This window comes from Sorex fumeus, unplaced genomic scaffold (genome assembly GCF_029834395.1).
Source record: "Sorex fumeus unplaced genomic scaffold, SorFum_2.1 ptg000006l, whole genome shotgun sequence".
NCBI lineage: Eukaryota > Metazoa > Chordata > Mammalia > Eulipotyphla > Soricidae > Sorex > Sorex fumeus.
The window spans coordinates 33722885-33743498 of record NW_026606063.1 but is presented as its reverse complement, the minus strand read 5'-3'; the positions used below and the strand labels follow the sequence as shown (position 1 = coordinate 33743498).

Here is a 20614-nt window from a genome sequence, read left to right as displayed (position 1 = left end):
GCTAGCTGCGTGGATGGAGTAGGATGGGGACCAGTCAGTGGGAGCAGAAATACATCCTCTGCGCTCTAGTCAGACCTCCCCACTGATGAGGAACAGCTCACATCCAGGACCAGTACTGCCCCCTGGCCCTTCTTTTGCATTGCCATTCAGAGACTGAAATGAAAACTAGATTGAAGGCCCAGCAGCACGCTCGTCTTTAGGAACACGCATTCTTCTCCAGGCAATATCTTCCCTCTCTCCAAACCACTGTTATTTCAGCACTGCAATTGCCTTCAGAGATGAGCGTGTTCAGATACACAGTGAGGAACCCGTTTCCAGCTTCCAAATTGAAAGTAAGTGACCTTGGTACACTGTTCCTCCGGGAAGCCTTTAATAAAAGTGGCTGGTAGCTGTGATAATACCTGAGGATTAGTTATCTAGTGCTGCATAACAGATTACTCCCCAACTTCGTGACTTCAAGAGATAATTTATTAGCTCCACATTTCTTTGGTTTGAGTTAGAGAGCAGCTTAGCTCGGGTTCTGCTCGGGGCCTTTCCTGAGGATCAGTCAGGACTACATCCGCAGAAGGTGCCAAGGCTGGAGCACCGGCTCCCCAGAGCCCCTCACACAGCTGACAGAGTCTGTGTTCCTCACAGAATTCATACCTCGCAGCAGCTCATACCTCACACAGTTCACACTTCACCGCAGTTCATACCTGACACCTCAGGTACTTCACAGCTCACACAAATGCACACTGCACAGAGCCCAGGCCTTTCTCACGGTTCTCACTCACGCTTCACACAGCTCACATTTCGCTCAGCCCACACACCTGTCAGCTGTCTCTGTCTATGGGTAGAAGGCCCCAGCTCCTGGACTCTCCTGTCTCGTGGACCTTGGCTGGAAGCTGCTTTGAGATGGAACCAAGAGGAGAAAGCTGAAGTGCCCCTATAGCCCCACCTGGAGGTCACCATGTGTCACTTCCACCTGGATCCCAGAGTCCCAGAGTCAGGAAAGTAACAGAAGAGTATAAAATAACTGTGTGGAAGTAGCTTAAACAGCCCTCCTAGGTCAGTCGCCGCCCCTCGGGATGCACGGGCCCCCCCATTGCCCTTCAGGAAGAGAAGCCCCTTCTCCACAGTCCTACCTTGGAGGTCTGAGAGTGCTTCCTGCCGTGGACCATGAATGCGTGGCCCACAGAGTCGGGGTTCACTGTTCTGAGGGTCCCGCCTTCACACCTGGGGGCTTCCGCCTAGTCCTGGTCCCCTGCACTTTCCACCCTCCTCCAGGGGGCACCCCAGGCATGTCAAACAGTGAGTGCAACTCCAGTGCTCCCAAATTGCCCCAAACCGCTACTGCTTCATTACAGGGTAAGGGTGGAAGAGAAACAGGAGTAAAAACTTGAGGCCGTGAAAATTACTTTGATTACCTCTCTCTTTCCTCCTCCTCCTCCTCCTCTTCCTCCTCCTCCTCCTCCTCCTCCTCCTCCTCTTCCTCTTATAATCGATACTAACTTAGATCTTTTAAAGTTTTCTCCAAACTTCAGTTTCCTTATCATTAGAGGCCCAGGGTTAGTAAGAGAAGGCATGTGGGAAATGTGTTAGCAGTTGACAACTAAGGAAATAGGAATGCAAAAGGAAATGAACAGACCAGCCAGCCCTTGCGCCTCAGTCTCCAGATGCCGGTCACCTCTGTCCTGGCCACTGCACCCTTTGCTCTGCATGGACAGAGCAGGCAGCTGTGTCTTGAACGGGCCTCCAAGACCATTGGACTGTCTGTGCACAAGACTCCGAGCAGTCCAGAGCTTGTGGCCTTGTGGCAGAAGCGTGTCCCACTGATGTGAGGCACCTTCCAGCTCTATCTGGATTAAAGTTCCGTGCTCCCTCTCCATCAATCCAGCCACATATCTGCCTTCCTGAGTTCCTGAAAAATGTAATTCTGCAATGCCTGAAAGACAAGGCCTTGATTCCGAAGCCTCTATTCTGAACTGCCTATGTTCTGCCGGTGAGGTAGTCATGCTTTCTTACTGTGACATTTTAAGGCCAGAATTAGCTCAGCACTCTGTCTTGACTGTCACTCAGACTCTGACTCTTTTTTTTTTTCCTTTTTGGGTCACACCCAGTATTGCACAGGGGTCAATCCTGGTGGTGCCCGGGAAACCATATGGGATGCTGGGAATCGAACCCAGGTCAGCCACGTGCAAGGCAAACACCCTACTCGCTGTACTATCACTCCAGCCCCCTGACTCTGAATCTTGTGAGAACCGTTTCTACCAGCATCTCCATCTCCATGCCTCTGTCCCATTCCCACATAGGGACCTCTCTTTCCCTATCAAAGGACTTGGGAAACTGCCATTAGGGGAAGAATTTAGCATCTGTCCCTGTCCATGGTTGACAGGTCACTCTCCCAGTACTGCTAGCAACTCCCTCTCACTGTCTTCAGAGGCGGGTGTAGACTCCCATGGCAGCCTTAGGCCCAGATCTGCCAGCTTCCTTACACTCACAGCCACTGTAATGGCCTTGGTCTCAGGGCCATCTCCTTCCCCACTGTCCCTAAGGACAACGTGGTCAGTACCACACCCAACAATGCTTCTGGTTGTTCTCAGATGCCAGTTCCACACCCAGGCACTCATCCTCTAAGCCATTGCCCCAGCCCATGTTATAATTCTTTTTTTTTTTCTGCCTTCCTTCTGCTCTAGCCAAAGAAATCTAACTTCTGGGGCAGAAGCTATAGTACAGCGGGTAGGGAGTTTGCCTTCCACGCAGCCCGCCGACCTGGGTTCAATTCCCAGCAATCCATATTGTCCCCCGAGCACGGCCAGGAGTAGTTCCTGAGTGCATGAACCAGGAGTAAACCCTATGCATTGCTGGGTTTTGACCCAAAAAGAAAAAAAAAAAAGATTTTCAAAGACCAGCGGGTAGGGCGTTTGCCTTACAAGCGGCCAACATGGCCGACCCGAGTTCGATTCCTCCGCCCCTCTCGGAGAGCCCGGCAAGCTACCGAGAGTATTTGGTATGCCAGACACAGTAACAACAAAGTCTCCAATGGAGACATTACTGGGCCCGCTCAAGCAAATCGATGATCAACGGGAGGGCCTTTACCTTTACCTTTTAACTTTTAATGGTAACAAGACTCTCTTTCCTGGTCAGCTCTGTCGTTGGGAGTGGGGGGTGAGGAAGGGGAGCTTGTTTGGGTGATGGTGTCACGTCTTGAGAATTAGGGTTGTTTGGCTGGTTAGTTAGGTTTTTATAGGTGCTTGGGAAGAGGATGCAGGTACTCTCAACCACAGTGCAATATCTTCAGGGACCACTCTAGTGCTGCTCATGAGGGACCAGTCAGTGCCAGGGATCAAATCAGACCCTCACACATACCAAGCATGTACCTAGTCCTTTAAGCCATATCCCCAACTCTTTTTATGATGACCAACTTGAAAATGCCATTTGATCTGCTTGTAAACCAACAATGACTTTTAAAGCCATAATTTCCTTTGGGGGTGGGGGAGTGGAGAATATGGGATCAGTTTGGACCACACACCCAGTGGTACTCTGGGACTATTCCTCACTTTGCTCAGGTGTCACTCATGGTACTGCTTGGGGATTATGCAAGGCAAGCACCTTAGCCCCTGTATTATCTCTCTAATCCCAAAGTCATACTTGTTAATCCCATGTAGGAACAAATTTCCTAAGTTATCCAGGTGCTACACGCCTTCGGATCCACTCCATTTGGACTCTCATCTAGCCAAGGCTTGAGGGTGAGGAGTGCGCCTTTGATCCCTGAGTCAGTGGTGTCTTGTGCTGTACAACTCAACCAGACAACAAATGACAGAACAGATAGTCTCTGTTGGACCCTGGATGATCCCTTTTGGGGTGTTGACTCGCAATGTGAACTAATTATTTCAAGGCTTTTTCACAGATGCATGCAGTCTGAAATCAGTAACTACAGGACTTTGGCAGGGCCCTTTTTCAACAATGTATTTACTTTTCTCCCTAGCAAATTGGCCACTCCTGCCGAATATTTGGTCCTCATCCACACATTAAAAAAAAAAAAAATATATATATATATATATATATATATACATATATATGGGAACTGTGAACTGTCCTCCTGTTGTTCATCGATTTGCTCAAGCAGGCCCAGTAACGTCTCCATTTTGAGACTTACTGTTACTGTGTTTGGCATATCGAATACACCACAGGTAGCTTGCCAGGCTTTGCCGTGCAGGTGAGATACTCTTGGTAGCTTGCTGGGCTCTCCGAGAAGGACGGAGGAATCGAACCCAGCGGGGTCAGGCTGGCTGCGCGCAATGCCCTACCGCTGTGCTATCGCTCCGGCCCATGTATATGTATATATAGAAAGATAGATAGATATAGGTATATGTATATGTATCAATAGATAGATAGATAGATAGATAGATAGATAGATACATTAACTGCAGTGGCACTGGCTTTTCTTTCAAGGAAAACCAGAAGACAAGAGAAGCAAACCAAAGTTATTAACCAAACAGGAAAAACTATGTAAAGTGACAGTTTCTTGGAATTTATTGTAGACATTTTAAAAAGGGGCCACACACCTCAGGGTGCCCTGGAGGAATGAGACTGATACTTTCACACAAGTTAATAATCATTCTCATGTGTAACCTACTTGATGCTTTCCTTAAAAAGAAAAACCGTCTCGCCTGCGTCTGGTGTCTCCGAATGCTTTATGAGCATCATAAACCCAACTCTCCCGTCAGCCAGCAACGTCCCCACGCCCGCACCTCCGTCAGCGGTGAGGTGTAGAACGTGTCCGTGTGAAGCCGGCCCTGACAAATTGCTTTTCCTACAGAGAAATCTGCTGCTCCTCAAATGTATTAGGACACTGTCTAGGAGCACATTCATTTTTTTTACGATTTTTGTTGTTCTTGGAAATCACTGCAGATCCTAACCAATCTGGAGCAAGGCTCTGCTGAGGACGGCAGCCTGGGCAGCCTCACACCGGAGAACCGGCAAGGTCAGTCGCCTGCACTGTGCTTCATTGAGCTACGGGTGAGAGTGGTTCCCTGCGGAACCCCCAGAGAGTGTTACTATTCCCTGGGTACATTCTCTCTCTGTCTCTCAGTCTCTGTCTCTCCTCTCTCCTCTCTCCCTCCCCTCTCTTCCTCTTTTTTCTCCCCCTCTCTCTTCCCCTCTCTCTTCTTCTCCCTCTCTCCCCCCTCCCTCTATCTCCCTCTCTTCCTCTCTCCCCATCTCTCCCCCTCTCTCTTCCTCTTCCTCTCTATTTTCCCCTCTCTCCCCGTCTCTCTCTTCCTATCTCTCCCCTCTCTTCCTCTCACACTCCTCCCTCCGTGTGTGTGTGTGTCTCTCTCTCTCTTCCCTCCTCACCCCCCTTGCTCCATCTCCCTCTCTCCTCTCTCTCTTTTTTTTTTTTGTTACTCAAAAATGCATTCTCCTTCTACATCTTTGTTTACTTGTTCCTTCGGGGGTTACACACACACACACACACACACACACACACCGCCCTTAAACTGTTGATGCTTGAAGACTCACAGCATCCCGCGATGCCCTCACCCCCTCATCCCTTTGGAGACCTGCCCACATGAAGTAATCATTCCCACCACTGAGAGCGGTCGTGCAGAGGCGGAGGCACCCGAGCGGCCTTGCCATGGGCGGGGACCCGGTGTGCAGAGCCTGCGAGCTCCGTAGGATCTCCCTGCTTGTGATCCATTCTGCCCAGCCTGTTGGTGCGGCAGGCCTCATGCCTATGGCACTTGCCTGCTTGGGCCTTTCGTCTGCCACAGTAACCTCAGGGCAGCATGTATGGCGCAGCATCTGTCACACGGTGTCACCTCCTTGGTCCGAGCATCTGGCGTCTCCACCTTTGTCTACCTGACAGGGAGTGACTGTCACTGGCCAGCACAGATTGTGTGGTGCTTCTGGGGCTCAACTCTGAGGAGACCCACATGCCTTAAGGGGTGGGACTTGGGGATTCCACGCGTTTAGGGACAGTGAGGAAGGGAGATGTTTGCCCTCCCTGGGGGCAGCCATGCGGTGCCCTGTCAGGAAGCGCCAGGGAGCAGGTGAGCAGCTCTTCTCTCCTCAGGCACATCCGCCTGTCACTTCACTGCCAGAGTCCAGCCAGACCTGGGGAAGGGAGTCACCATGTGCTCTGAGACATCCCAGTCCCCAACGTTTCCCATACCCCGGTCACTGGATTCCCAGAGAGGCTCTGAAGGGGAATGAACAAAGCTCAGAAAGCACTTTCTGGAAATCTAGGGTTGCAGCCAAGAAAAAAAAAAAAAGATTGATAAGGCAAACGGGAAGACTTAGAGCTAGGAAAGAAGTCTGCAAAGATAATAAAAATAAATCGACAGTTCACTGAGGTAAGCCACATTTTACATGCATTAAGAAAAGGGTCGCCTCTTCACAAAACCATGTCACACAGGGGCGGTAGGCAGCTAATGCACCTTTAATTGCTAAAAGGCAACGTGAACTAAGGTCTGAATGCTGGCACCTCAGGCGCCGGTGTGGTTCCTCAGTTCTCCGGGAATTGGCATGACTTCGGGAGTTGCTGCCCCAGAATGGAACATTGTGTTAGCCAAGAGAGCAGGTCCTTTTGGTTAGTGCACAGGACGTGCACAGGACTCTGGGGTGGCTGAAAGACGTGTGTCTAGGCCAGAGCTGGGCTGCACTGTGTACCTTTGTGCTCTTGCCCCTGGCTCTCTTCGTCCTTTCCATCTCACCCATCCCCAAGGTGCTCCCTGCTTCACTCCTGCCCTGTCCTCCCACAACGCCCCTGTGTCTTTGGGTTTCTGTTCTTGAACGCTGGCCTCTCTGGACAGGAGGACTGGATATGATCAGGGTCAACAGCTCCTGGCCTTTCTGAGCCTCCTTTGCTATTCATCAACAAAACAGACTGGAAAACAACTCCATCGGGGTCTGGAGAAAGGGTGCAGGAGGTAAGCCACTGGCTTTACACGTGGCTGCTTTGTAGTCCTGGGTGATCCTTGACGCTGGTATGGTCCCCCAAGCGCCCCTAGGATCGAACCCTAAGTGCAGAACCAGGCAGGAGTAAGCCCTGAGAACTGGCAGATGTGCCTCCCCCACCAAAAAAACACCATCTCCAAAGCAGAACTTATTTCTGGTTATCACAACATATAAAACTGGTAAAGGTCAGCTAAGGGGAATGACCAACTCTTCCCTCGCCCCAAAACAGCTCCCAGGGATCCTCTGGAATGGGAATCAGTGAACAGATCATGAACAGATTGGGCATTATCTGATAATTAATGGGCAGACAAGGGGATAGGGTATCGCTCTGGCTGTCCACTCCAGGTGTCAGGGGAGCTCTGGGCAGAAAACAGTTCTGGAAAAGAGGTGACAGATACCCTCCTGGGATGTATGCATGTCCCTGCTCAGCACACATCCACATCTTCCCCATTCTGACCTCTGGTGAGAGAGGTCCCATCTCACAGAGCTCCGGAGCCATGCCCAGTGGTACCTAAGGGATCAGACCCCACCGAGCACGTGCCCACCCTTGGAGCCCAGCCACTGACTTACTCTTTTTTTTTCTTTTTTTGCATTTGGCTTATACCCAGCAATGCACAGGGGTTACTCCTGGCTCTTTACTCAGGAATTACTCCTGGTGTAATTGGGGAGGGCTGGAGTCATAGCACAGCAGTAGGGCATTTGCCTTGCGCGCAGCCAGCCCGGTGGAGCCGGATTCAATTCCTCCGCCCCTCTCGGAGAGCCCGGCAAGCTACCGAGAGTATCTCGCCCACACAGCAAAGCCTGGCAAGCTACCCATGACATATTCAATATGCCAAACACAGTAACAACAAGTCTCACAATGGAGACGTTCCTGGGCCCGCTCGAGCAAATCGATGAATAATGGGAGGACCGTGACCGTAATTGTGGAACCATATGGGGTGCCAGGAATCGAATCTGGGTCAACTATGTGCAAGGCAAATGCCCTACCCTCTGTGCTATCGCTCCAGCCCCCGCCGCTGACTTACTCTTAGGTACGATTTTTTAGGTAGCGCTTCCTGGCCTGTCCAGTTGACCTCCCAGGGCGCTGAGAAACTGGCACAGACCAGGATTCACCGTGTCTTTTTTGAGAAGGTGGGGAGCATGCGGCCTGGAAGGGGCAGCCTGGCTGCCCGAGCAGGGATGCCACCCCCCACAACGGACCTTCCTGCCATTCTCTGGCCCGGCCTCTCTGGGGCTGCTGCCCACGGAAGCCTGGCCTACTGCTTGGCTGCTCTGGCGTGTGCCCTGACTCAGGCCACCCCCGTCCTGTTTTTCCCCGCTGCCTTCTCTTCCAGGAGCAGGTGGTGCCACGTCTCCGGCGGGTTGGGGAGAGGGGGCGTAGACACGAGCCTCAGCAGCGCAGCCCCGCAGCACCACCGCAGGCTCCGAACCCAGGCCGTGACTGCGCCCCCATACCTCCCACCACCCCGGCCGCCTGCCCACCACCCGCTCTCCTTGTTTTGCAGCCTCCATTCAGCTGTGGAGGTCACGTCTGGGCCGCGTGCTGTGCTCCATGGCCAACTGTCTGCTCATGATGAAGGTACGTGGGCCAAGTAAGGGGCCCCCGGTGCTGGGGAGGGGGCAGCGCCTTGTGAGAGGGCAGGAGGCCCGACTCAGACGGCCTTTGGTGGACTTTTCGCTCCCCGCCCCTTACAAGGAAGTCCAGCAGCATGCAGAATTCATGGCGGGTGGCTAGATTCTGTAATTAAAACCATCATTCATCCTCTCATTCTCTCCCGCCGGTAGATCTCTCTGCCTTCCATGGTTTTTGGGTTTTTCCTGAAGCCCCTCTGTTAGTGGAGGTTGTTTTTCCTTGTCTTGCCTGGATGGGATGATGAATGCTTACGGCCTCTGACTCTCCACCCCCCCCCCCCCACCTCCTCCTTCCCAGAGGCTTCTGAGTGAATCCAGGAGCTGCACCGGGAGCGTGGGCCTTCGTTTCCCTCCCAAGCAGCTTCTCCCACTCACACCCTAGGCTTCGGGCTGCCCCTCTTCGCCAGGCAAGGTGCCCTTTGCTGAGCTGGGGGGGTGGGGTCGAGAGCTGCTGTGGAATTGATGAGCACAAAGGCCCTGACGCTGCTGAACCCGGGGATGCTGCAAGGAGCTGGAGCTGAGCTCGGGGCTCCTCCCACAAGCCAGCCCAAGGTCGTTGCTGAGCGGGATTTTCTGCAAGGCAGAGCAGGCAGTTTACCAAGCAGAGGTGGTGCCGGAGGGCCCTGTTGGAACCTGACCTGGCAGCCGGGTTCTGCACGGGCCACAGCCCTACGGGAACCTTCTGGGCACGGCACCCAGGTTGGCTGCCGGGCGCAGGGTTCAGCCGGGCATCACTCGCTTATTGGTTCAGGACAAGTTGCCTCCCCCGTCTGCACAGGGCTCTGTCTCAGCTGCCCCGCCCTCTGGATCCCGGGAGTAACTGATAGGGGAATCTCTGAGGCCTGGGACCAGGCCTCTCCTATGGCTGAGGACAGAGCTGCTTTGTCTGGATCTCACTGGCACCTGGGGTTTGAGGAGGCAAGACTGCAGACGGCTCCGAGGACCTTTCCTTCCATCCCACATTTCCCCCAAGGCCAGCTGCCCATGCAGTGACGGTATCTTGCCCCAGCATGGGCAGGAGGGATAAGGGAGCCCCTGCCTGTGACCTCCTCACAGCCGGGCCTGGCCCCCGCTGCCCCTCGAAAGAAGCCAGGCTTCCCAGCCACTGATGGCTGCTGCCACCTCACATGCCCTCCTGGTAGGCCTCCAGCCGCGGGGGCCACTGTCAACTTCCTTTGAAATTCAGTGGCAAAGGCAAAGAAATGAGGAGAGCAAATTACAAATTAGCAGGGCTGATGTTTCATTAATCACGGGGCTAAAACTCCTCAGGAGGGAACTTACTTGTTCTACTGGTAGGTTTTCATTTGCATTTTTAAAGGCCTTTTTCAGTAGGAAATTATGGAATCAAAATGCTTTTCTTTGTGGCACCAGGGCAATAATAACGCCAGCAGGCACCAAATGTAAAGTTTTCTCCCTGCCTTGTTGTTGTGCAGAGTATATTGTTGCATGTCAAGAATGCTTTTAGAAAGAATGCAATTGAACGTGAAATGTTAGGTTAACCTTTTATGTCCGTGAGTTAGAAAAAGAGTGGAAAATCTCAGCTTAGGCCACCGCAAGGACATGGGTAGTCTGTTGGCACCAGATCATGTGTGTCTCCTCAAAGGACATGCGTGGGTTAACAATGAGTAGTGTGTGCAGCGTTTCATTATTCTGAATAATGTTTGCATTACAGTTAAGAAAGTATTAATTTTTTTATTGATGAGAAACCTGTTCACACAATTCCTCCCTAGCACTCCGTTAGTCACTCTTGTATATATAAATGACAAAGCCTGAAATTTCACCAACCCCCACTTTTTGTTTTGTCTTTTGGTAATTTTCACTCTGGTTCTGTTTGTTTGGGACCTCCCAGACAGTGCTAGGGGACCATGGCAATATTTAGCCAACTGGCCTGGTCAGTTCAGTGCTCAGGCTGGTGATGCAGTGCGGCTCGGGCCAGGCAGTGCCTGGGGCTCCCAGAGCTCCTTCTATAGTGCTCAAGGGCCATGCATGTGGGGAACGAGATCAAGTTCTTGTTCGTGCACCCCTGGCCCATGAACCATCCTCCCAACCCCCCGACTCTCCCACCCCACCTTTGTTTGTATTGCAGTGTAGTAGTAACATGGTGACAGTAGTGTTGACATTTATAGTTTTGAGGTACGAAGTTGATGCATCTCGACCACCGAAGTGCCCAAGACTCTTCCCCAATGTCCTTTAGTGTCACCTCTACTCCACCCCATCCCTCCCTGCCCCAACTCTGTTCCCCCTATTGTTTAGTAACCTCCGTTTTGCGATGGAACTTCAAGGGCATGTCATCATCCAATACTGTCTATTCCCTTGTTTTGTTTCTCTGTTGAGTCACAGATGAGTGAGATCATCTGGTATTAGTCCTTCTCTGACTTAGTAACATGCTGCCTTCAAGTTCCATCCAAAATGCATTGAAGATTTCATCTTACCGCTGCTTTGAATTGCATTGTGTATATATACAACTTCTGTATTCATTCATCTGCTGTTGGGCATTGAGTTATTTCCATTATCCTAGGTACTATAGGATACCTATCCCTCTCTCTCTCCCTCTCTCTCTCTCTCTCTCTATACACACACACACACACACACACACAAACACACACACGGGCTGGAGCGATAGCACAGCAGGATATATATATATATATATATGCAGACAGTGAAGTCTGCAGTGAACCTAGGTCTACATGTGTCTTCCTAAGGTAATGTTTTTGTGTTCTTCGTGTAGGGAAGTATACTTGCCTAGAAGTGTAATCATAGATCATATGGAAACTCTGTTTTTAATCTTTTGTGACATCTCCACCACTGTTTTCCATAGCAGCTGATCCATACAACATGCCCCAACAGTGAATGAGGGTTCCTTTTTCACCATATCCTTGAGGACACTGCGTGTTTCTTGATATATGCCATTCTCACTGGCGTAAGATGATACCTTGTTCTAATTTGCATTTCCCAGATAAGAAGTGACAATGAACACCTTTTTATATGAGTATTGGCCATCTGTACGGTTTCTTTAAGGCAGTGTTGATTCAACAACTTTCCCCAGTTTTTGATGGGGTTTATTATCTTCTTCTTGTTGAGCTTTTTGAGTCTTTTTTTTTGCTCCACTCCCTGTACCCATCCTCCATTGTCATTGTCATCTCTTTTCTCTATGTAACTAGATGTTTGTCTCTGGGATGTTTCTCTTCCATTAGTGTATAGTTTACCTTTATCCCAGTACCACACATTTCTTTATTAATGCTTTTTTTTTAAGTAAAATCAGTTTTTATTTGACATGCACACCTGATTACTATAGCTTGATTTTAGAATAAAAAGGTAGGAATGTGATACCTCCCATCTTTTCCTGCAGAATTTCTTTAGCTATTATGTGGATTTTCTGAAGCCATACAACTTTTTTTAAGTCTTCCACATACTTTGTTAAGTTTATTCTTAGGTGCCTGATGTTTTAGAACACCTTGTTATTTGTATTATTGAGGGGTTGGGAGGAGAAGGAGTGCTCAGGGGTTACCCCCAGCAGTGTGTTCAATGGTTGCTCCCAGAAGTATTCAGAGAACCATGTTGGACACTGTAAAATGGGGTTGTGTTTTTTATTTCTTTCTCTTCTACGTTGTTTGCACATATAAATGCAACAAGTTTTTGTGTATTGATGTTTTAGCCTGCTACTTTGATGATATTGCCAACCTTACTCTTTGAATGTCACTTCCTCTCCTTAGATTCACTATCTTTGGGGTGCCTACCCTGGTAGACCACAGGGACACGTGAACTTTAGGCACAGGTGGGCCTGGGATGCCTTGGCCTCGAGTCTCCCTGGTCTCTCTGGAATGTTCTGTCACACCTCCCGCCTGCACAAGCCACTGCGTGGCCTCTCACATCATTTAAGGGAACACGCAGCCACACCATCCTCCAGCTTTCTTACTTCGGCCACACGTCCTTCCCTGGTTTCAGATGATTGTTAATATCGTTGTTAACAATGTGGCTGAAATGAATTTGGTCCCTGTAAGTGGGTCGTTTCTCAGGTCAAATCTCTGTGGCTGCAGAGTGGACGAAGCTCTCCGAAGAGATTGTTTTCATTTTTCACCTTTCAAGGGGCCACAGTTCCTCTAGTTCCCTTCAAAGCCATGTCCTGAAAGAAGCAAGAGAACTCCCGAAGCTCTCTGACATGCCCCTCCCCCGCTCCACCCTGTCTATGGCTGCCGTGGCTTGTTTCCCAGCAGTCTGCTGTCCAGGCCCACACCTCAAGGGGGCCATGTCTGCTCCTTCACCATCCCTCCCCCTCTAAGGGCCAACATAGCGTGAGCGCAGCATCGCACATGGTTCCTCTTGCTGATGGCAGTGCCCGGGAGCAGTGTCCAGGAGCCACCTGTGTGAACAAAACAACATCAGAGGAAGAGGAAGTGACATTTGAAAAGTAAGGTTGACACCATCAGATCATCTCAGAAACCAGGACTTCTAGGGCAGTGACACTGGCCAGCAAACCATCCTAGGAGGGAGACAGGTGAGGAGAGAATACGAGAGCAGGTGATTCTCAGTGCACCAGATGCCCACCACTGCCCGCCACCTCCCCCAGCAGTCTCCTGGGCCTGCAGCTTGGTGCGAACAGAATCCTCACCCACCCTCAACTCGGGTCTCGGCTTCTTTGAGGCTTCAAGAGATGGCTAGGCAGTGGAGTCAGGCTGCTCCAGGAGATACTTCACAGCAAGTGTGCACCCTCTCTCACACACACACACACATGCACGCACACACACACACACACCAGACACACACACACACACCAGACACACATACACACACACACACACACACACACACACACACACACACCCCAGACACACAAGCACATACACACATTCACATATGTCACACGCGTTCATTCACACACCTTTGAGTGCTCACAGCACCAAACAGCATAGCCCTGCTTGGGCAGTAGTGGCAGCAGCAAGAGATGGGGGGAGGGACTGACTAGGCCGCTGATGTCAGGCTCCTCCAGGCACCACACCTTGAATAAGATTCATTTTAATGAGCCACACTCGAAGGTGCCAGACTGCAGAGTCTTTTCATAGTTTCCTTGCCAAAATAAAATCGTACTTGTCTGTCTTTCTCTGTGACGTCCCAATTAGCAAACTTGTAACTCCAGTCCCAGTTTGGGCGAGACTGAAAATGTAGTAGAAATAACAGTTGCGTCTGGGATTTTTAGGACACGCAAGTTAGGAGGAAAACACACACCACCACCACCACCCCCTCCCACCACCACCACCACCACCCACATGACCACGTTTATTGCTGACCAGAGCTGGAACTCTGAGGATTCACCCTGCAGGGCGGGGCTCCCACTTTGTGAGCCCGGCCCTCAGATCTGCAGGGGAGCAGACCTGTTGGGGGTCCTGGGAGGGGTGAGGCTGCTTCCTGGTAATGGCTGAGTGAAGGAGGGGCAGGTGACTGCAGACCTGGACACTGCTCGCCTCACTGGGTCACCAGAGGCAGCACAGAGGGTACAGATGCAGACTTAGAGCAGCCAATCAGAAGGGTGAAGCCTGGCGGGACCTGGTACTGAACGCAGGGCCCGCAGAGCTATCACAGACATCCCCATGTAAACTCAAATGGGAGTGGGCACTGCCTGGGCAGCATTTGCTTTGGACTCTGCCAGTCTGATCCGTAGCTTTATGTTCACACTCTGCTATGCTGTTGGCATGATTTTTAGTTCGTTTATATTTAGCAACATACCTTGTGTTTAAGAGATGCTGTCAGTGAAAGTGGTTTATGTACCTGATGGGTGGATATGGAATGGAATCACCAATTCACTACATTGTTTTGTCAGGACAGGGAATCCATTGCTGCTTGGAAAGTGGAAGCCGGGGCCAGAGAGTATAGCAGTAGAGCATTTGCCTTAGAGCTGACCCAGGTTCAATCCCTGATACCCGGAACCCTGCCAGGAGTGATCCCCGAGTGCAGGGCTAGGAGTAAGTCCCGAGCACCATCAGATGTGCGCCCCCTCACACACACACACACAGAAAATGGAAGGTGGAGGCAGAAGGACCTTCAAGTCTCTGAGGTTTAAGTCCATGCCCAGGAGTCCCTCAGCTGATCCGTTCATGGGAGGGAGTCTTCCCCACCCTGGTAGAACCTGGAACCCCGGCTGCTAGTCTGTCAAAGGTTGGGGCCCCCTTCGGAGACTCGCCCGGGGCACCCTGCCCACCAGCTCTCCTCGCGAGATCCCATGGAGGTGAGTCTGCGGGGCCTCGTGTGCTGCCAGAGAGACTCTTCTCCCATCTCGCTTCCCTTTGCTTCCCCCTCAGGACTACGTGCTGGCCGTGGACGCCTACCACTCCGTGATCCAGTACCACCCCGAACAGGAGGCTCAGCTGCTGAGCGGCATTGGCCGCATTTTCCTCCAGGTATGTGTCACCCTCCTGAGCCGGCCTCTGCTCCGGAGCCTGTGAACCCCCCACCCCCGCCCAAAAATTCTCACCCTGAAGATTGAGACACTTTGGGCATAGAAAATGTTTTCATTCAGCACCCAAGGCGGCCCACCACGGCCCACAAACCCATTGCACTCTGGACAGCAATGCTTTGGTGCCTGCTGAGATAGATCCATTCTACAGACCATTTATTAAGGCATCCTGTAAAAATTTCAAGTGAGTCTTGGACTAGAGCGATAGCACAGCAGGTAGGGCATTTGCCTTGCATGTATCCGACACCCAGGTTCGATTCCCAGCATCCTATATGGTCCCCCCAAGCACTGCCAGGAATAAGTCTGAAGTGTATAGGCCAGGAGTAACCCCTGTGCATCACCGAGTATAACCCAAAAAGCAAAAAAAAATTTCAAGTCTTGGACCAGGCAGCTGGTACTAGCCCCTGAGAACTACTCAGGCCTCCCTGCAAAGATGTGTGGACACGGGGCAGCTGTGCCTCTGCGTGCACAGCCCAGGCCCTGAGGAGACAGCAAGGAAAGTGAGAATGACTCAGGGTTGGGGTTAGTCAGTGATCGATGTCGCCCTGAAAGGGTAGGTTAATAATTCTGCTCAGTCTCTGCTGCCCCTGGGCTCACCTCTGCCTCCTCAGATCTGAATAGCCATATCCACGTTGCTTTGTTGTCATGAGATTATTCTGTGGACAAAGGATGCGGCAGGACATTTGTAGGTGTTGAAAAGTACAAGCCATGAATCCAGAGTACCGTAGGTCAGTCCCGGAATACAAAGAACATTTGTTTTTACAAAGAAGTTTGCGTCAGGATTTTGTAACAGGATTGGTCAATCCTATTCATATTTTCCCAATGTTGTAAGTCTTGCTTGGGTCGCTTCTTTTCTTCCTTCTAGGTTTTGAAAGCAAAAGGAGATTGACTTGCCCCTAGCATAGCCCCAACATCATTCTAGTGGCAGTAACATGGGAAGACATGCAGGATCTGGGGTTCATTTCACTAAGGGGCTGATGCCCCACCCTCCACCCCTCACCCCGTATGTCTGTGCTGAGGGAAGCAATGTAGCATTCTGTAGTGGTCGATCAAATATAAGTTTGGAATTTTCAAATGTCATTGTGCTGGTCACAAATAACAAAATGATGGGGTCTGCCCTGTCACTAAATTCCCCTTTTTCACTCATTTTATTTTCACTCAAATGCTGTGCCAGGCTTTCTCTCAAAGGGTAGCACTGCAGCACTTTAGCACTGTCCTCCCATTGTTCATCGATTTGCTCGAGCAGGCAGCAGTAACGTCTCCATTATGAGACTTGTTACTGTTTTTGGCAAATTGAATACACCATAGGGAGCTTGCCAGGCTCTGCCATGTGGGCGTGATAGTCTCAGTAGCTTGCTGGGCTCTCCGAGAGGGGTGGAGAAATCGAACTTGGGTTGGCTGCATGCCAGGCAGATGCCTTACCAGGTCTTCTTTATTTTGACCTGTGTGTGCATGTGTACAATATTCAGGCATAGCGTGTATATACAAAATCACTGTCACTGTGTCACCACCCTTGCTTTCCAGCCCTCTGTTCCTGAAGTCCTTCCTGAGCTCATTAATCACTCTAGTCATCTCGAGCTCACTGCAAACTTTTGAAGTCCATGCAGATTTTGAATTTCTATCTGAAATTTGAGCCATTCTGTGTGGAATGTGCACTGCCTTCAGCCAGAAACTGCAACGGGGAAAGCCCACCTTTGGACCGCCTTGTCCGCCCACATCTCTGTACACTCCAGTGCCTTCAGATGGTTGCAGTGTGCGTTTCTCCTTTGTTTCGTACAGTTTATAGTTCTGCAGACATTCTAACAGCTAACGCAGTATGAATTTATTCCATTGCAGAGGTGGCTGTCTCCACTCAAGCACAAGTTCCTGATAATAATAGATACGGACTCAGAGAGTCTGACCCTTCCCTGCTTCCCACATCACATTCTCCATTTGCTCTTTACGCAAGCATCCCACCTGAGTCTTCCGTAAACATTCTAAACTAGTTTTCCTTTACGATTTTTTTTTCGAGGGGCGGGGAATTGGAGTGGGGGTAGGTGGCCCACACCGGCTGGTGCTCTGGGGCCCCTCCTGGCTCTGTGCTCAGGAGTGAACCCTGGGATGCTCAGGGGACCATATGTGGTGTGAGGATTCAAACCACGATCACAGGTGCCTTGGCCACATATGCGCGGCAAGTGCCTCACCTCCTGTGCTCTCTTCAGTCTCTCCTTAGGATCTTTATGTTTTGTTCCTGCCTGATATTTCTGTACTTCGTGTTTCTTTTATTTTTTATTGAGCATTTTCTATTTAAAAAATTTTAATAAACAAAAAAACACAAACACTGTTATCCCATTGTTCATCGATTTGTTCAAGCGGGCCCAGTAACGTCCCCATTTTGAGACTTGTTATTACTGTGTTTGGCATATTGGATATGTCACAGGTAGCTTGCCAAGCTTTGCCGTACGGGCAGGATACTCTCAGTAGCTTGCCGGGCCCTCCGAGAGGGCAGAGGAATCGAACCCGGCTCAGGCGGGCTGGCTGTGCAAGGCAAATGTCCTACTGCTGTGCTGTCGCTCCAAATGAAGACTTTTTTTTTCTTTTTGGGTCATATCCATTGGTGCTCAGGGGTTATTACTGGCTCTGCATTAAGGAATTAACTCCTGGCGATGCTTGGGGAACCTGTGGATGCTGGGATTGAACCCTGGTTGGTCACATGCAAGGCAAAAACCTCCTGTCCTCTGTACTAGATGAAATGAATTTTTAATAGGGCTTCTACAGCTTGATTTCTGGCATGCAGATATTGACCTTTCTCTATACCCTACGTGATTCTTGAATTCCTAGAAAAAGTGATGATTACTGATGGGTTGCCAAAGTTTACGTCTGCCTGATGCATATATTCATCCATATCCTAACATAACATTAAGAAAATATATATGGGTCTATATTTATATTTCTAGAAAATATAATACATATTTTTATATTATATCTGTTATATTTCTTGTTTTACCTGAGTTGATTTTGTCAAAGCAGATTGGAGATATCAAGACAGCTGAAAAATATTTTGAAGATGTGGAGAAAGTTACACAGAAATTGGGCGGACTACAGGGTAAAATCATGGTTTTAATGAACAGGTAAGTACTTTGAAACCAAAACTATTTTTCTCTCAGATTTTTCAAAGGAGTTCACATTTTGTTTACTGAGTAGTAAAGCCCTCTGGAGAAAATGTTCCTTTTCATGCTCTTTCCTCACCCATTTATCAGAACTGAAACCTAATAAAGCACAGACCAAAGAAGTAAATTGGTATTTTTCTTGAATTGCAGTCATCATTTTTTCACTCACAAAAACTGATTTTAAAATTTATTTACCCTGGTTTTTCAAAGTACGCCCCCCCGTTTTCCACATTAAGTTAGCATAAATGCTCATTATCTCCCGTGCCCCGGCCACATTTCATTCATGTTGTGGAGCCCTATGACGGGCTTCTGTGAATAAAATCCAAAATAGCGAGACCGCTGGTGTGCCTGTGTGTATCAGGCTGAAACCTCTGCCCAATGTCAAGCTTGAGATGCGGCAGGTATATTACTTTTTATAGAGAGGAGATCATCTTAGGTGATGTTACCACATCGAAATTAGTCAGAGTGAACATTACTTTGATTTGGCAGCCAGTGGGCCTCATGCTGTTGAGCTGGCTGGAGCCTCGCCCCCTTTCCCTCTGGAGACCATTGCTGGCAAATTGCTGAGAATTCCCCGGGAGGAGGAGCCCGCCTCCTGCGCCTGTGCTGTCTGGGCATCCCCCCCAAGTCCCCTTTGACGCATGCTGGCTTTTGACTTCCCCTGGCTTTTGGGATTTGCTTTTTGGGTCACACCCACCAAGGCACAGGGGTTACTCCTGGCTCTGTACTCAGGAATTACTCCTGGAAGTGCTCGGGGAACCATATGAGATGCCGGGAATCGAACCCAGGTTGGCCATGTGCAAGGCAAATGCCCTACCCGCTGTGCTATCACTCCAGCCCCCGACATTTCCTGGCTTAACTGCTCTTCTCATCACTTTGGTTTCAGAGCTTTCCTCCACCTTGGTCAGAATAACTTTTCCGAAGCCCACAGATTCTTCACAGAAGTTTTGAAGACGGACCCAACAAATGCAGTGGTAAGACAATGTGACAGACGGAAGGTTCATCGGCCCCCAGGATGGACGTGGCAGAGGTAGTGGAGGGGGTTGGAGGGAAGCTCCTGCAGGGCAGGGTCCGCACAGCTGGGGCACAGAGCCTGGCAGAGCACAACGGGCGAGGTCCCCAGGCGTAGTGTGGGAGCGGCCAGCCCGCTGCCTCTGTCCAGCCCCCGGTCGGTGCTCCTCTCCCGCAGGCCAACAACAACGCCGCGGTGTGTCTGCTCTACCTGGGCAAGCTCAAGGAGTCGCTGCGGCAGCTGGAGGCCATGGTGCAGCAGGACCCCCAGCACTGCCTGCACGAGAGCGTGCTCTTCAACCTGACCACCATGTACGAGTTGGAGTCATCCCGCAGCATGCAGAAGAAGCAGGCCCTGCTTGGCGCCGTAGCCAGCAAAGAAGGCGACAGCTTTAACACACAGTGCCTCAAGCTGGCCTAGGCGCCCCTCCCGCCCCTGAACGGTGCACCTGTGGGTCTCTGATTGTCTTCATGCAAATGACGGATTAAGGAAAACCGCTCCCCCCCCCCCACCCGCCACCTCCGTGTCTGGGAGCACCCCCTCTTGATCCAGAGCCATGGGCTAGGCCAAGGCATGGCCCACAGCGTGTTGGACTCCAGCCAGTTCAGCACCGCCCCCATCACTCTGCTGCTGTTTGTGAATTCAGGAGGTAAACACGCCGTTAGCATGGTGGTCATGGACAGAGAAAAATCCATAATCACACACCGGGTCTCTCTTGTTTATTCCTGGAAGCTGACCTGCTCCACTGATTAATTCTGAATATCCTCAGAGAAAAACTGAGAAATAGAATAGAAATCACTCTCACTCTATACCTGAATGTTCTGGAGAATTTATAAATAATGGACGAGAAATAACAAACCTAGATTGCCATTCATCTGCCTCTCGTTTCCTTCCTCCCACTCCTGCGGACTAAGCATGCTGGTTCTTTCTCAGCTGTGCTGTGCCCTCAGAAAAGCCCCAGCGTGCGAGAGCCCATCACTACTTCAACCCTGTGTCTGTATGCCATGAGGAGTAGGGATTGCATTGAGGGGCAGAGGCTTATCACTCAAAAGAAAGCCAGGGAGCCCTTTTGAAGGTCATGCCAGGGACTAGGGTGTGGCTCAGTGGTGGAACAATTGCTTCACTTATCCTGGACCCTGGGCCCATCCCTGACACCAAAGAAATCCAGGGCATGCTAGCAGAGGCTGGAGGGGGAGTTCTGTCCTAGCTCATGTGTAATTTATATTCTTTTCCTGTATCTTGGTAGAATATTTTCTTTAATTATTTATGTAGTAATTCCTGCTTGTGAAAAAGAAAAAAAATAGAGGGGCCTGGAGCGATAGTCCAGTGGGTAGGGCATTTGCCTTGCACGCAGCCGACCCGGGTTCAATCCCCAGTATCCCATATGGTCCCCCAAGCACCACCAGGAATAATTCCTGAGTGCAGAGCCAGGAG

General features: G+C 50.4%; 1 protein-coding gene across 1 annotated transcript in view; it reads left to right on the top strand.

Moving 5' to 3' along the window:
* The window catches only part of TRAPPC12 (trafficking protein particle complex subunit 12), a 77413-nt gene extending 57359 nt beyond the window's left edge, over window positions 1-20054 (top strand). The window contains exons 7-12 of the mRNA XM_056123101.1: window positions 4894-4966; window positions 8445-8518; window positions 14865-14963; window positions 18029-18129; window positions 19055-19142; window positions 19358-20054. Coding sequence (XP_055979076.1) covers window positions 4894-4966; window positions 8445-8518; window positions 14865-14963; window positions 18029-18129; window positions 19055-19142; window positions 19358-19600 — 678 coding nt within the window. The 3' untranslated portion in view covers window positions 19601-20054. The remainder of the gene's footprint in view (window positions 1-4893; window positions 4967-8444; window positions 8519-14864; window positions 14964-18028; window positions 18130-19054; window positions 19143-19357) is intronic.
* The last annotated feature ends 560 nt before the right edge of the window (window positions 20055-20614 follow it).